General features: G+C 37.6%; 3 protein-coding genes across 3 annotated transcripts; 1 reads left to right on the forward strand and 2 right to left on the reverse strand.

Moving 5' to 3' along the window:
* Positions 1-1,831: 1,831 nt before the first annotated feature.
* On the forward strand, positions 1,832-2,640 carry LOC137722216 (uncharacterized). Its single transcript, XM_068461178.1, has 2 exons — positions 1,832-2,413; positions 2,547-2,640. Exons 1-2 carry the CDS (start codon positions 1,832-1,834, stop codon positions 2,616-2,618), a joined length of 654 nt encoding a protein of 217 aa, XP_068317279.1. The 3' UTR covers positions 2,619-2,640.
* A 44-nt stretch (positions 2,641-2,684) lies between these two features.
* Positions 2,685-6,658, reverse strand: LOC137722839 (peroxisome biogenesis protein 12). Its single transcript, XM_068461942.1, has 10 exons — positions 6,398-6,658; positions 6,174-6,279; positions 5,903-6,054; positions 5,251-5,500; positions 4,704-4,813; positions 4,402-4,476; positions 4,092-4,178; positions 3,536-3,622; positions 3,282-3,419; positions 2,685-2,979 (listed from the first exon to the last, which is right to left on the reverse strand). The coding sequence occupies exons 1-10, from the start codon at positions 6,503-6,505 to the stop codon at positions 2,908-2,910; spliced, it is 1,185 nt and encodes a 394-aa protein (XP_068318043.1). The 5' UTR covers positions 6,506-6,658; the 3' UTR covers positions 2,685-2,907.
* A 753-nt stretch (positions 6,659-7,411) lies between these two features.
* Positions 7,412-12,385, reverse strand: LOC137722744 (protein PHR1-LIKE 1). Its single transcript, XM_068461823.1, has 8 exons — positions 12,174-12,385; positions 9,808-10,628; positions 9,368-9,590; positions 9,180-9,256; positions 9,046-9,085; positions 8,622-8,679; positions 8,253-8,322; positions 7,412-8,051 (listed from the first exon to the last, which is right to left on the reverse strand). The coding sequence occupies exons 2-8, from the start codon at positions 10,387-10,389 to the stop codon at positions 7,719-7,721; spliced, it is 1,383 nt and encodes a 460-aa protein (XP_068317924.1). The 5' UTR covers positions 10,390-10,628; positions 12,174-12,385; the 3' UTR covers positions 7,412-7,718.
* Positions 12,386-17,083: the final 4,698 nt, after the last annotated feature.

Here is a 17,083-nt window from a genome sequence, read left to right on the forward strand (position 1 = left end):
CGTTAAAGTGAACAGTACTGTAAGTTTTTTGTTAATCAAAATAATCTATAAGATTCATATAACTATTCATTTTAATTTTTGAGATTTAAGATCGATAAAAATTGTCCATGAGATTATCCAACGTTAATCATTTTGATCATTTAGTAAAAAAATTTCACTCAATTGAAAAACACCAATTCGAGCCTCATTTTAAAAGAGTTACTTTAATATTTCTCGAACTAAGAACATATTTCAAGAGTAAAATAGGCACAAAAATCAACGTCTCCATCCTAATAGGACAATAAACTACTAACACATCAAAATGAACATACCTTGTGAAGGATAAAAAGGAGGATGACTATGAATTGTAAACCAATGGTTTGAGATTTTATGTGAGATAAATTAGGGTGAAAGATATAGAGGAAGAGAGATGGGTGGGTTTTAAATGTTTGGTTTTTGTGAAAGATATAGGTCAGCCACCACCGCAAGGTTATAAGGATCGTTCTCTTCGTCAGACTAAGGTTTAAGTTTGAGTTTTGCTGTCAGTAATCTCTCTTAATTAGTTATCTGTAGTAAAATCCAAAAAAGAGCTAAGACCCCCGATAAGTTCTCAAACAAACTTGTGGTATACTCTGACCCTATGATGGTGTAGCCTCCCCTCCCCTGAACTTTTGATCACCAAAAAAATATATATATCAACACTAACAAATGATTGTTTTCCCTACACATACAAAATTTCTCTAGATGGAGAGGAGAAAGAGGATCCGATCTTGGGCTGGGTCACTATCATTTTAGTGGATTCTCATCCCACCCAAACCAACTTCCACTAAAAGAAGCCCAAAGACAAAATCTCAACGGTCATATTTTCAAGCTTTCAGATTCTTCGTCTTCGAACCCTATTGACCCTTGTGTCTTCAGTCCTCTCTCGCTCTCTCTCTCTCTCTCTCTCTCTCTCTCTCTCTCTCTCTCTTCCAGAGTAAAAGGCATCCGAAAGAAGTCAGCTGTAAAAGTCGACAATCATTCATGGGGTGCTTTCCAAAGTGCTTCTCTACTTGTAAGCGCCGAAAGCTCAAAAGTTCAGTCACTGTAACTCCCTTTAAGCACCATGTAAGCCCACAAAGGTTTTTTTTTTTTTTTTTTCCTGTGATTTTTACTGCCATTTCCATTTTGTTACTTTTGATTTTTACCCGTCGGAGATTAACTTGTCACAGAGCATTGAAGTTGCTGAAGAAGCTCTTCAAATCCAACCTGCTGAAGCTGAACCCACAAAGCTAGAAGAGCTTATAAAAGCCATTAAACACAGCAAAGAATCAGAGTAAGAAATCCATTGTCAAAGCTTGGATCTTGATTTTGTTTCGTTTTTCGGAGAATCCGCTTCGTTGGATTTACGGGTTTTGTGTTGTTTATAATTTATGTTTGTTCATTGATGTGTGTGATTAGAGAGAAGAGTGAAGAACAATCAAAGAATGGTGATATAAAGACAGTCACATTTGATTTGAATGTCGCGGCAAATGATGAAGAAACACCCACCAAGGAAGAACTCTCCAATGTATTGGTGGAAATCTGTGATGAGAAGGAGAATGAAGAGGAGACGAGAAAGGGGATCGAACCGAATTCGATTGTATCAAGTGTGGTATCACCATCATCTCATCCGTTGAATCATCGTTACGAAAAGTGCGAAAACAGTGAGGATGAAGATGATGATTGTGCTAACGCTGATGAGTTTGAGAGTAGTAAGCAAATCTTTGTTGAAGAAGAGTCTTCCGAGTCCTTGTTTTCGCTATCGATTGATTCTCGAAAACATGAAGTTTGTGATGATTCTGGAACAGAAGAGAAGGAGGTAAACAGTCCAATGCCAAAGCAGCAAAATGGAAGAAGAGATTACGGGAGGCAGAGTTTTCAGGGAGTGTTGACCCCCGTTGAAAATCTTGGTCAATGGAAGGAGGAGATCAAAGAAAAGTCAACTCCAACAGAAGCTCCAAAGCAGCAGCACAAAGAGAAGGAGAACATAAACATGGAGGTGGAGGTGGAGGTGGAGGAGGAGCAAGATTTGAAATTACCCTTTAGTCCGGAGCCTGCTTTGAAGCAGTCGAAACTCGGCACAAGGCCGAGGACAGAGTCGTCTTCTTGCATCGACACGAGCCTTTCGAGCTGGCTGGCTGAGTCTGAGACCACACCAATGTCAAATCCTAGTAGCAATAGTTCCGTGGGGAACATGTTTAATGCACCCGGAAGCCGTGAAGATAGGCCAATCCTGGGAGCTTGGACAGCTGAGGAGCTTAAGCAGCTGTCGGCTTCTTCTACTCCGAAAAAGGTCACGAAGCCCGAGTCCAGAGGAAATGCCGATCATAGGAACTGTTGGGAGCTACTGGAATCGGACTGGGCAGGCTCTTCTTGCAGAGGAATGGCCAAACCAGTATGGGGAAACAGACAGGTAAGAGATTGAATTGATGTTTCTGTTTATTCAAGCGATAAATTTCTAATCTGTTCTAAACTACGAGAAGGAGATCTGAACTTTGACGAGAAGGGGAATCGAACTTTTGACAAAATGCTGTTTGGTTGTGCAGGATCAGAAAGTGTCATGGAAGTCCACTCCATTTGAGGCAAACTTGGGAAGAACTCTGGACATGAAGTTTTGAAATTTGAAAACAAATGTTAGTGTATGTTTTGATTCACGTAGTTATGTTATTTTTCTAATTGTATCGTCACATAAATCTGTTGTATTATTATCGTACGTATAGTATTATTCAACAACAAATAATCAAATACAACATTCTTCATTTCCTTTCCCTGATTACTACGAAACCCCCACAGGACAATACAACATTTATTTGTTTCGCCGGTCCTCACCGTGCAAGCTTATCCAGCATCCCTGCTTCGAAATGGGAAATGAATTATTTTCTCCTTTGACGTATCCAGCTGGTTTTTCTACACGTCGTGAAAGAGTCTCCTTATCTGGTCGACAGTAGTAGGCATCAATGTGATCGGACATCTCTTATACTGTGTCAACAACGAGACATAAAAAGATAATCGGTTACATAAGATGCAAAATATTCACAAGACAGTTTTTTCTTCCCCTGATTGGGATATATGCAGAAATGTTGATGTACTCAACAGTATGCAAGATGCCGAGATCAACCTATACGCTTAGCTCCAAAGGAGATTTAATCTCTTCTTTTTTGCCATTAACCGTGATCAATTAAAAGTGGGAAGTCCGAGGATATGCACATTATAGACTTGCCAACAGATATGAGATGTGTGTTTATCTATTTATAAAGCTAACAGCACCTGGAGAGCCTCACCTGAGAAACATACTTGAAGATGCAGGCATAGCAGAAGACAAACCCGGAAACTGTAATTACAGATGGATTTGCACGCCTCTGTGAGCAGAGAGGACAAAGAGCTCTATCGGGTGGCAGTGGAATCCCCTCCTTGGCAACCTGTTTATAATGATAGATTAGACTTGATTATTTAAGCAACATGCCAAGACCTTGATCGATTGGAAGTGCCATTACAGTCTAAGAACATGATTACATCTGATTTCTTTGAACTTTACCTGCGGAGGTGGAGGTGGAGGAGGTGGAGGGTATATGGTTGGAGCTGACATTCTCTCTTCAGCAGATTGGTACCACCATTCCATCATCTATCAGTATAATTCAATACAAGTTAAGTTATGATGGCAATTCATGCTAGGAGAAAAAGAAAATGACAAAAAAGATAAAAATGAAAGGTCAGACGTCTGATTCAGCTCGAAATGAAAAGCGAAAAAATGGTTTTGAGGTATTGATACTTGTTGACATTAAAAGCAGGATCTTCAAAACTCATATATTCTTTATCCTGTTGTCACTTTGTTCATCTACATTCATGTTTAAAGTATCCACCTCAATCTCCTTTCTCTTTTTATCCTTTTCTCCTCCAGGACATGTCCCATTTCTGCTCAACCTCCGACTTTCTTACAGTTCTTAGCTATGGTTAGACTAGCTGTCTAACGTTAAAAAATATGTGATTATAAAAGATTACGAAAAGAAGTCATACTCAAATTCAAGATTATTTATGCTTGCTCCAGAAACATAAATACCATTGTGGAAGCTAGTAAGGTTAGCCACACTTACTTTAAAAAAGAAAACCGCTGCAATTAACCCAGTCTGTGCATAATCAAGCACGGTGTATGTACCGCTGAGCAATGCTCCTTGTAATGCCTGTAGGTAAATTGTCAGACAAAGAGAACCAGCTCAAGTCAGTACAAATATAACTCCTTCCTCATAATTTTTAAATAGTTTTATATAGATTCCTTTTTTACTCGTGGAGTATCACTAATCAAACCAAATTATATAGCAGACTACTTGCATATGCAAGGAAAATTACTATCTTATGTTTCAAATCAATATGACTAAGAATCAAACTAAACAGATGAAGTTATACCTTCAACCATGGAGGGCCACGAAGTCTCTCACGTTCACGGGTTCTTGTTTTTGAAATTCTAGAAGAAGTATCCATCTACCTTGACACCAAAAAACTGTAATTCAACTACTGAATTATATGTACAGAAAAAAGATGCCATGAGTCATGACCAGGTCTACTATCAAAAGTCCTTTTGTCACTCACATAAATATAACATTCACCTGATAAAAGTATAAAGAAACACAAAACCCCCAACTAAATGCACTAAAAATATAAAAAAGATAAATACAAGGGATCCAAAAGAAAACTTTGCCACACTATACCAGTTCTTGCCCTGTAGCTCGACAGACATGAATCCCAAGCGCATGTAATCCTAAGGAATAGAATCCAGTTGCATCCAACAAGTATAACATCTGATAAGCGAACGAAAATCCTGCATCATCAATTCTTGGTTAAAATGTATTATCTAACCAGAGGTACGGTGACAGTTAACACGGATAAAGGAGTTACGGTACTTCTCAACAGACATCACCATATAGATTCACCAAGAAGATGTAACATCACACATTGGAAACACTACACAGAACACTATACATCATGGGGACGGTAGATAAATATCTTCCATTACATTAAAGATTAATGATCACGTCAACACGACCCTTTGTATAAGAAAAAGTATGCAAGTAGTAATCTTCTGAATAATTATTTATATAATTACACAAATTAAGTTACTTGCTTCAGTTTCTACTATTGTTTTATGCATGGCACGTGTGTCCTCACAAATATACGCGAAAAAAGAAAAAATCAGATCCAGAAAAGTAAAATGGTCATTCTTTGCAAATATAGCCAAAGCTAGAAAGATGCACACACCTTCACTACTAGCATGCAGCAATGGGTAGCAAGCACCTATAAACTTCTGGATCTTTTTGGTCAAACGCGTCCTAACTGATACGACCATATCTGAAGTTCCCCGTGAAACAACAACATCTTCTCCTCTATCAATTATGTCAGCATCATCAAATCTTTCATCTACATGTCCCCATAAACTAGCTTGAAGTCTGGCTTCCCTTTCTCTATTGTAGATTGAATGCAGTTTTGACTTAAAGTAAGGCAACACAACCTGATACATATTGGTTCACAAATCATTACTCCTTCATATAGCAAGAGCTGAAAGAGAAGAAACCGACATAGCACTATGTTGAAAAAAAATTGGATGATTTCGGATTGATGAAGTTCGAAACGGAAACTTTTAAAATAATCTCACATGTTCCACCATCCTAAAACATTTCTTTCCTTTTGAGCGGTTTATCTATTGCCAATCAGAAAGAGTGTCATTGCTACAAACGATAAGCAACCTACATGTCTAAAAGTTATAACTTTTTACACCCATCAATCACCAATCACTCCAGCAAGAATAAAAATGTTCCTAAAACTATTTCATCAAACAATGGCGCGACCAAAAACGAAACGTTTCAATCAAATTGATAAACAGAATGAACAAGGAGCAGAGGAGAGACGGTACCAAAAACACAACCGAAAGAAGTCTCTGGCGCTTCTCTAAGCCAGAATGCTGAATTTCATCACCTGGGTTCAATCGAGCATCATCATTCCTCATAGCTTTTATCTTCACGGCCCTCCTTCTCAACCCGTACAACGATTCCGAAAACGACGCATCTGCAGCAGAAAACAAACAGGACCCAGAAAACAAAACCAAATTATTAAACAAATTAAGTAACAATAGAACAGAACAGCCATTGATCTAATCATGAAGAATCGGAATTCCGGAAACGTGCCTGTAGTTCGTAAGCTGTGAGTTTCCAGGACGAGCATGAGCAAGGAGAAGAACTCGTCCTCGTAGTCGAGAACCCTGTGGAGGAAGGGTCTTCGTAAAGCTAATACCTGTGGTTTTGTTGAATTAATTCGACATTAATTTAATTTGCAGAAGGTAAAAAGATCAAATTTTTGAAGGTTCCCAAGAAAAAATCAATCGAATTTCAGGGAAAGGAAATGAACTTACGCCGATGGAATAGGTGAGGGCGGCGCGGAGACTGGCGGGGAGCTGCTGAGCCGCCGCCATCTCGAAGAAGGTGGGGCGAGTCCCTTGGCCTCCCACCTGAAACAACATCTTCTTCCTTGTCTCTCCTTGGTGTTTTCTGAGCTTTAATTTGCTGGGATGTTGCTGCAGAGGAGGAGGAGGAACTGGAGTAAAACACTTTTGCTTTCGCTGTGGAAATTTGACAGTTTGGAAGGGACAAATTTCACCACCACATCCAACTACAAAAGCATGCCAACGCCACTCAATTAGTGCTATATGACGTTACTTTTACTTTACTACACACTTTTGGCTAATTTATGTCCTTTAATTTTTTTTTTTTTTTAATTTATTCAACTCAACAACCGAAAATTAAAAGTAACGTGTAAAAGATAAAAGAGGAATGTGAATATCACCAACTAGGAAAAAATTAAACCAAAAAATGGTAAGCCCAAACAAAAGATAATGTATCATCATTACTATACTGTCAATATGTTGTAGATACACTGTCACATCTCGGCTTGTTAGCCCTCAAGTACTTTCTCAAAAAGCATTTGATTGCTTGATAAAATGTTCATTATGTTTATAAGAAGTTTATTTTCAGTTGTCACCTATACTCTTTTCCCAAACCCCACTTTATCTCTTTGACACTCCGTATTGTCTCATTTTACCTATTTCTGTCAATTAACTTGAGAAACTCGTGAGTCATACAGATGTGGTATGAACAATGTAGTCTCTTCAACTACATTGGTTGTGTGACATGTGACATGTCATGTTAGTTGGACATGTGCGGTGAGCTTAACTGTTGAATTAAGATCTTAATCCAATCATAGATGGTCATTTGACTTTTTCGTTGTACTTTATCTCCGCCGTTTTATGAATTGAGATTGAACTGAACAGTGAGTGACCACAATTTCCTTTAAACTCTAGGGTCTAAGAGATCGGGACTCTAGTTACTACGCACACACATGATACTAATAACATAGTTAAGAAAAGAAAAACATGATTAACTATGAACAATATTAAATCTGAGAATCATAAGCATAAAAAGTAAACTCATCATTCTAGGTGGCGACATTTCTCATTTCAGAACCCATCCCTAGTCAAAGAATGCTAATCAAGAAACTCATAGACTACAGTTTTATTTTTTTGGTCACCCATGAACCAAAGTTTCAGCGACCAAAACTAGAACCTTCAAACTCCAAACATTTCTTGATTCCGGTCAGCTTGGTTCGCCCTACAGTATATACTCGTATGGTCCTTATCGAAGCTTACTTCGAGACAAATCCTAAGAATACTACTATTTTTATCCATTCCTGGCTCGTTTTGTGGGCGGAGCACCAGACTCGACGCCATCTGGATCCTCGGGACATTCAGGTTCTTGTGCCTCCCGACTTGCATCTTGTGTACCATCTTCTAAGGGGATGCTGATCACTGTTTTATCATGCTGATGTGTAGAGGTTTCTTGTTTATCCCCTCCAGTGGAAGGACACGCAATGTCTGATAGCGGAGTAGGGTGGTCATCCACGGTGGATGATCCGGACTTGACCCTGTTGTCTTCTATTTTTCTCTGTTGCTCAAACATCTTCTCAAGGTACTTCCCTTGTTGTTCAATTTTCAACTGCAGCTTTCTTTGGTTCTGCAAAATTTAACCATAACATCAGAACATGTGAAAACCCAATATCAACTCTCTTCTTCTCCCGCCCTGTGTGCTTATGTTTCTGTATCCACATCTCGACAGTAGTAGAGTCAATTAAGTACCCAGTTACCAACAAGCAAAGTTTGTCATAAATTCTAAACATAAAGTACAAAAGGCAATCCAAGTCTTCCAACTGCATACCTCAAGTTGTTCATGAAGCCGCTTCTGGAGTTCCACCTGCAACCGCAATGCTTCAGTAATACCCATGCTCCTGCAAGAGGTACACATAAGAACTTTCAGCCTGATTTCAACTCTAAGGACCATTTAAAAATGGCAAACTGTATCAACTAACAAGTAACTAAAACTGAATTTGGTCCCACAAGTAAACAGATCGCCTCATAACCATTTAACATTCAAAGTTCAATTGCTTAATGTATGAAACTTTTCTGGGGATGAAGAAAATACATGAAACCTGATAACAAAGCATATAAAACTAGAGAAGATGAAAGAGGAAGAAAACAAAAGAGAGTGCATATTCTTCAATATTTTGGGTGAACGAAAAGCACATACCCTTTCACGTCTAGAGGATTTGTTTCTTCCACTGGAGTTGAAACTTTCTCACATGGTACTGGCATAAAAATAAAATAGAATAATTCACTCACAATTCAAATGCTAAATTCTTTTAGAAATGGATGTCTACATACATAACACACACAGTGCATTTCTTTTTCCGAAAAGAGATAATTATAAAGAAATAAGACGTATATTTCATACCATAACACAAAGACATAGGATATGAGGGGAAGAAAAAAATATATTTGAAAGCAGTTTAACATTGCTAAGAGTTTGAATAAAAGTTAAACATGTAGCAGCATGGTTGTTCATCAATCAGGAACGAAAACATTTTTATATATGAAATCTGGTAAACAATAGGTATCAAAGATGTTTTCAAGCCAATCATCAGAGAAATAATAAAAAAGAAGGTAATGTTTACCTTCTGATGACTCCGGTTTGTATCTTGCTGTTCTATATTTCTGAAATTTGAATAAAAAAAAGAAAAAAAGTCCATCGAAATGAATAACACTTTGTTATAAGGAACTAATCGAGGATAGAAATAAATTCATATACCTGTAAATGGCTTTTTACATGATAGATTGTCAATCCTTCAACTTTCATGAGGTTTACAATACCCTTAGGAGTGGCTCCTGTTTGTTAGTTATTAGTCAATGAGAAAATAAGTCATTTCTGAACATATAGAAACGAAGAGCTATAACAGTATGGCAAGAGAACAAAATATGAAAGCAAGTGTTACCCACGTTCACTACCACCAAGGTGGTTGACAGCTTCCACAAAGGCCTCATGAAGTTCTTGAGTCCAACGCATTCTGGATTTCGTTGGAGGAGCACTGGACAATGGTTCAGGACTAGGACGAAAGTCTACAGCTTGCACCGACTGATGCTGTTGAATCTGGGGCTGATGTTGTTGAATCTGGAGCTGATATTGTTGCATCTGGGGAGGATGTTGTTGAATCTGGGGCTGCTGCACTTCGATATCAGAATATGGTTAATACATGTCAATTAAGGTCACAAATACTGTTGACTGGACAAAAAAATGTTCTCAATGCAGTCTCGAAAAATAGAAATACCACATATTATTCGCCAAAGAATAGAAGAGCCGTGAAATTATAAAACTTGGCTCTATTGGGAATATTGACTATAATTATCCAACAGAAACTTTAAAAGTATTAAAGACACACCTTCGGTTTAGGATCCATTCTATCAACATCAACCGGAAGCTCCCAATTTGGGTCCAGAGCGTCATCAAATGAAATTAATGGATCCCAATCAGACCAATTGGTCTTTCCAGCATGTTCCTCAGATGTTATGACACCGGCACTACTATCCACCAGGCCATTCTGGTCAGGGACACTTTCAGAGAAGTGAAGAAAATCCTGAAGTGAATCTGGGCACCAAGAAATATCTTTATTTTCTTCAGGGTAATTAATCAAAGCTGTCGGTTGCACTTCTAAATGGGGAGAATGGGAAGAACGGTGCAGTGACAATGACTTTCCGTCAACTGGTGATTTACAAATGAAAGGAGAGTTTTGGGAACGCTGTTCACAAGGGGGAACTGAAGAAATATGAATCTCATTGGGCCTAGAAGCTGATGGAAATAAGTTCCCAGGGGAAGAAGCCTGCAGTTGCATAGAGTATATACTCTTCTCCCCTTGTGATGAAACCTGAAAAGAATCCGGCAAATTGGAATATTTGTCGTCTAGGGGGGTATGGAGACGCGGAAATGATGAAGACATAGCTTTGGAAGCCCCAAATTCACTCATCTGGTTCGCATCTGATTTTTAAATAAATAGAGCAGGGTGCATGCTCGTTATATTAAGTGTGCCAACTAGTGTCTTCTTAGCCACTCCCGCTAGTGTCTTCTTCACAACTAGTGTCTTTATTCTTCATTGCCAACATTATAGGAACATCATGTGCACATCATGTGCACATAAGAAGAACTTCGAGCCCATTCAGCTTAATGTTCACATTCACTATCGTTCGATGAACTGACAGCTGGTATCTGTTAGAATAAAATAACAAAAAGAAGGATTCTGGTTAAAGTACACAACATATCTGAAAAAACTATCTTGCACAAACTTCATGCCTAAAAGTAAAACACATGAACTTATTATTTAAGTATTCGCCATTGCAAGAACATTAAACTTTCTAGTTTTTATCAACGTATTTCTATTTATAAAGCTAGAAAAATGGTCTGGTTATTATTCAAGGAAGTTTCATACAAAAGATAAAAACATTAGAAGGGAAGAAAAAATAATGCACATCTCAGAATTTCAGGGTTTAATCCAGAGCAAGATGAAAAAAAAAACCCAACTGAGATTAGGAAAAAGTAGGAAATTGGTTACAACCGAAGAAAAGAAAAACTAGGAACTTGCAACAAAGAGTAAAAGATAACCATCAACGAGGAATTAAGAGTACGCTCATGGAGCATCCAGAATACATATAGATTGTCAATAACCATTCTGAAATCTTCTACCTTGGCTTTCTTTCTTATCTATTAAGTATTAACGACTCTTATAATTTTTTTTTTGGCAATTAATCTGATGAGCCTAACACAATTTCTCAAATAAAGAAAATCCACCTAGCTACAGATTTCAATAACTTCATGAACTTTGCAGTATCACAAAAGTTGCTTATTATAATGTTTCGAACAAAAAAAACCAAAAGTTCTTGAAAGGAGAAGGCTGTAATTGAAGTACTAGTGTCAGGATACTAGGAATATTAGTACATCTTTCAACCAGATGAGTTGGCACTGAGGATCAACTCATAGTGATATAACAATGAGTGTCATATGTCACCACAGATGGAGCGTTGACACATTAACAACACAAATTCCAGCACAATAACACACATTAATAGCACTCGTTTCTCTGTGCATGACGGTGAACATTCTAGGGAAATAAATGGACTCAACAATGTGAACACCGTTGCAATTTTTTTACATAAGAAGCGCATTGAAAATTATAGGAAGCACAAAGTTAATTCGCCCGCCCACCCGCCTATATAAACGTTCTTATGCAGACACCATATGTGAGTATTTTCTTGTAGCAAACTGATGGGAGATAGATGCTTAGCCAAAAGTGGTATAAACAAAAGTCAAGCAGTTTCTAAAAAAAAACAAAAGTCAAGCCACAAAGGTTGAGCATCTGTAACCCATATTTCCTTTTTAATTACATATCAAATCATTAAAAGCAAAGCTAAGATTTTGTATGAGAGTTTGAAAAGCAAGCTGAAATTAACTTTTCCAGAAAGCTTTTGATATATTCAACCATCCAATCCAAATTCCAAACAATAAACTCCCACTTAGAATCGTAAACACATCACTAATCACAAATTAAATTATCAAATATATGATCAAAATTACTGACAACCCAGCAGATTATACAACAAACCGAAGATTAGCAGCACAATAATTTCAGATTATTTCAAAGAATATGAACACTGAAATGGAGATATCAAACTATACAGAAAATACTATCTATAAATTTAATTTGCATGTTTTTTTTTAAAAAAGAAGGAAACTTCAAAGGGGATTTACCAATCTTACCCAAGAGTGAGAAAAACTGAGAACTGAACCCCAAAGGCTGGAACTTCGAATCAAAAGCCCAAAGCTTTGAGGTTTCCGCTCCAGAAAAAAGCACCAAGGAAAAAGCACTTCTGTGAAAGATTCTGGTGGACACAAAGATGGCTGTGTTCTCTCCTTGACTTGGTCTCTCACAAGTCACAACACAAGTACAACTCTCTCTCTCTCTCTCTCTCTCTCCCTCCCTCCTCACAAGAAAGAGAGAAGTGTTTGCCTTGTTTTGTCTCTCCTTTCTTTTTGTGATGACTCGGAAAAACGATAGGCTGCCACCAGAAAATATTGATCTTAGATTATGGCCGTTGGATGCCCTAGAGGAGGTGACACTGTGTGACTGACACCGTGAGTTTTATTATTAATTTGTGCTTTTTTTTCGTGTTTTTGTTCGATTTTTGCTCATTTATCGGCTCTACTCTATAGGTGAGTTCAAAAAACCGACAACTGAACCGGACCGAGGCCGAAAAAAACCGAACCGCAAAAAAATCGAACCGAAATTGTCAAACCGAATCTGACCAGTTCGGTTTCGGTTTTTGAGCCTCGGAAACCGAACCGAACCGAATCGATATATATATATATATATAATTTTTTTGAATATTTATAAATAGTTTAGTCAAACAATCATAACAAAACAGAACCTGTTGCCAAGTTGGTTTCAGTGAAACTTTACAAGCTGGAGGCATGGGTTCGAACCCTTATGCCTCCAGGATTTGTGAGATTATTTTTAATTTTTTAATCTTTGTAACAAAACCCTTAACTGTGACGCCGCCGGTGTAAGTTGTTGTAAACTTGCAACCCTAACCCTCCTCCTCCTTATTTTTCATTCCGCCTGGCCTCTTCTCTCTAGACTCTCGTTCCCTCCCTTCCCTGCCTTCAGTTCTTCTTCTTCAGTTCAGAGTTCGTTCGTAGTCTCGTGCAGCCTGAGGCCCTGAGCCTCCTCTCTCTCTCTCGCTCTGTCTCTCAGGCAACTCGCGTCGTCAGTCTCTCTCTCTCATCTCGCCGTCAGATTTTTCTTGCCGTTTTCAAGTCTCGACAGTCGACAGCAAAAGGTTAGCCTCGTCTCTCTCTCTCTCGGTCTTCAAGACTTCAACTTCAATCACTCTCTGTCTCTCTCAAACTCTCTGTCTCTCTCAGTCTTGAATAGTTGAATCCCAGGCGACCACGAGTTCACGACCGGCGGACCTTTCTCACTCTCAAATTGTCTCAATCTCTCACACGGTCACACCTTGCCCTCGCCGCCAGCGCCAGTCTTTGATCTCGCCGTGAGCTTCTTCTTGCCGTGTCGACTTTGAGTCTCGAGACTGCAAAAGGTTGGTCTCATTATCATACTGACTCTCATATCTGGGCTTCTGCTTCTGCTTGACTGCTTCTGCTTACCGATTTTGGCCTTCTGGGCTTTTGCTTCTGCTTCTGCTTCTGCTTACCAAATTACCAGTCATTAAAATTGCATGCAGAATCAGAATTCAGAAATTGTAAATTTGTAATATTTGATTAATTATTCTTTGTTGTGAATCGTGAATTCGTGATTGAAGATTTTGATGGTTTTCTGGGATTTTGACTTTTGAGAACCTGTTGGTTTTGGTTATACTGTAATATTCGATTTCTGAATTCGTAATATTCGATTTTGAGAACCTGTTGGTTATACTGGGATTTTGAGAACCTGTTGGTTATTTCCTTGTTGGTTTTGAGAACCTTTCAGAAATTGTAATTTGTAATATTCGATTTCGATATGTTGGTTTTGAGAACCTTTAAGAAATTGTAATTGGTTTGGTTATACATGTTGAGAACCTGTTGCCAGTTCCAGTAGCCTGTTGGTTTTGAGAACCTGTTGCCAGTTGCCTGTTGGTTTTGAAAACTTTTGAGAACCTTTCAGAAATTGTAAATGTAATTGGTTATTTATACATGTTGATTTTGATTTGATAATTGATAAAGACTTTAACATCAGAATGAATGTTGTAAAACTGTGCTTGTTGTCAATATGGACAACAATTTGGGATAAACTAAGTCAGAATGAATTTGGGACAGCAATTTTAGTTGAATTACTTGAAGAATATATGTTTCTGTATTTGATATATGCTTGATTTCAACAAACTAAGTGGATTAATGTTTCTGTGGAGAGTGAGTGAGACTGACGACGCGAGTCCACTGCCCACTGGATTTTACATGTTTCTGTATTATATGTTTCTCAGTTTCTGTATTTGAATACATATAAGTTTTGGATTTTACAAAATGATGAAATTCCAAATTCCAAATGTAAACTATAAGTTTTGAATACATATAAGTTTTGTATTATATGTTTCTCAGTTTCTGTATTATATGTTTTCATATACTTTTTTTAAGCTACTTGGAGAAAGAAAGAAAGAAAGAAAAAAAGAAAGAAAGAAAGAAAGAAAAAAAGAAAAAAAAAAACCGAACCGGGCCGAAACCGAACCGAGAAAACCGAACCGAATACAAACCGAACCGAACCCAAACCGATAGAAAACCGAACTGAACCGAACCGAACCGAACCGAACAGTAATTTCGGTTCGATTTCCGGTTTTCGCAAAAAACTGAACCGAACGGAACCGAACCCACCCCTACTCTACTCTAATTCTTGAATAAAAACTTTAATTTAAGTTTTAATCCAGAAATAATTTTTTTGCTCCAAATAATTTAAATTTTAGTTCATAATTATTAAAAATTTTAATTTTGACTAATTTTTTTAAGGTAACTTTTTATAAAAAAAAAAAAATTATGTTCACTATCTAAACTTAATTTTATAGAGTTTTAATCTAAAAATATTTAGATTCCGATAAATATCGAAAAATCACGAAATCTGACACTTATTAATTACATAAAATTAATTAGTAAAGCATAATTACTAAACCATAACTTTTAGCTTTAGAAAATATTTTACGTGGGAATTAACGAAAATGTTCATTGGATGTGATTTTATCCTTTATTAAGCCCCAAAACTATTTCTCATTAATTTTTTTAAAGTTGAAAAAGAGAAAAAAAAAATTGAAAACTAATAGTGGGGCCTCCCAAAGAGATTTGTAGGTGTCCAAAATCTTGGAAATGTGCTAAATTAATTTTAGGAAACATGTGGTGAGAGTAAAATGACTATAACTTTGGCTTATAACAAATAATATAAATGTCACAGCTCGTCCCAAATTTTTATGATTTTACAAATTTTAAAAGCGTGATTTTACGAAAACACCCTAGAGGTAAAGGGTTTTTGGCTTTCGTTGATCAATGTATAGTAAGAAGTACGGAATTCTTTTAGCGTATTGCTGAAGTATTCGGCGATACGAGCTCGTAGGAGCAAGCAGAAGAGGATTTGAAATTTTGGTTAACGTTTTACGAAACAGTAAACTGAGAAGCATTTTTAGTTTAATTACTATTTATACTTTTTACTATATATATATTATAACCTTATTATTTTTTTAAGAGTTGTTAGAAATTTGGTAAAAGAAGAAGAAGAGGACTCGGGGAGGAAAAACAGAAGAAAAAAAAAAGATTGGGCGAGGTGCCCAATCGGGAAAGATGAGAGGAGAAAGTTCTAGCGAATCAAGAGAAGAGAGAAGAGGAGACTAACCAACCAGAGGAGAGAACAGGAGGGAAATGAGGGAGAAGGAGAAGGAGGGGAAGTCGGGTTCCTTTGACTCGCAACCCGTTTTCAACCTGATCGGCAAACACATCCCTTTTCGACGATTTTCTCCCATTTTTCCAACAAATTGCTTCCAGAAACCTCTTAAGAACTCTTCCACAACCTTCCATCTATCCATTCCATCTCAAATTTGGAGAGATTTGGCCTTGAAAATAGAGAAATTCGCAATGAGGGGTGCGGCAGCTTTGGCTTCGAATCACCCAATCCCGAAGCAATTTTTTTCAATTTCCACCACCCATAGCATCCTCTTAAGGCCTAGAACAAAGCTAAATCAATGGTTGGGATGACGGAGTTGTTTTGGGGTCGGATTGAACACACCCAAAACCTAGGGTTCTGCACGGTTTTGGTGAAATTGAGGTGCTTCCAAGCCAATTTGGCCTTGGCCACAGGTATAAAGTTTACTCTACTCACTAAGATCTTCATTTTTGTAAATTTTAGTAATTTTTTGAAATAGTTGGATTTTCAGACGAGCCGGGGCGGCCGACCGCAACTCGTGGCGGCACGTGGCCAGGGGGCTGTCAATGTTATTCTTAGGCTAAATGAATTGCCTTGATTTCAGTTTTGGTGATTGTGTAACATAGATTGATTGTTTGGATCTAAATTCTTTACGTTACGTTACTTGGTGAAAATGTGAATTGACGATCCGACCGTTGGATCGTCACCAAACTTTGATATGTTGTAATTCGTAATATTTGAGGATTATAAGAACTTACGCATCAGGAATCCAACTTATGGATCTTCCGAAATTGAAGTTGTAAGTTCATATAATAGAATGTTAACCATCACTTGGTTTTGGCAATTGACGGAGATCCGACCGTTGGATGGTAATGACATCTTAGGATGTTGTTCTAGAGTTATATTGTGAACCTCTGGAAGTTATGGATAAAAAATCTGAGTTGCAGATCTTTTGGATTGATGTACGTAGTGACGTGTTTTATATAAGTCATATTCTATCGATATGATTTCTGAGGCATGATTTGATAGTTGTTCTAGGCGCCGATCATCATGACGCCTTGATGTGTTGTGCTAGGGAGTTGTAGGGTGAACTCCAGGTGAGTGGGCTTTTGTTTTCCGTATATACCTATATAAATGAGATTTTTCCTAGAAAATCAATTTAAGTGAAAGTATGTTATAAAATGCCTTGCAAAGTATAGGCTTTTTATTTATGCATGAGTAGTTGCATAAAATTATGAATTGGTAAATATGTATAATTGTGATTCAGCGCTGTGGA

The sequence above is a fragment of the Pyrus communis genome, chromosome 17 (genome assembly GCF_963583255.1).
Source record: "Pyrus communis chromosome 17, drPyrComm1.1, whole genome shotgun sequence".
NCBI lineage: Eukaryota > Viridiplantae > Streptophyta > Magnoliopsida > Rosales > Rosaceae > Pyrus > Pyrus communis.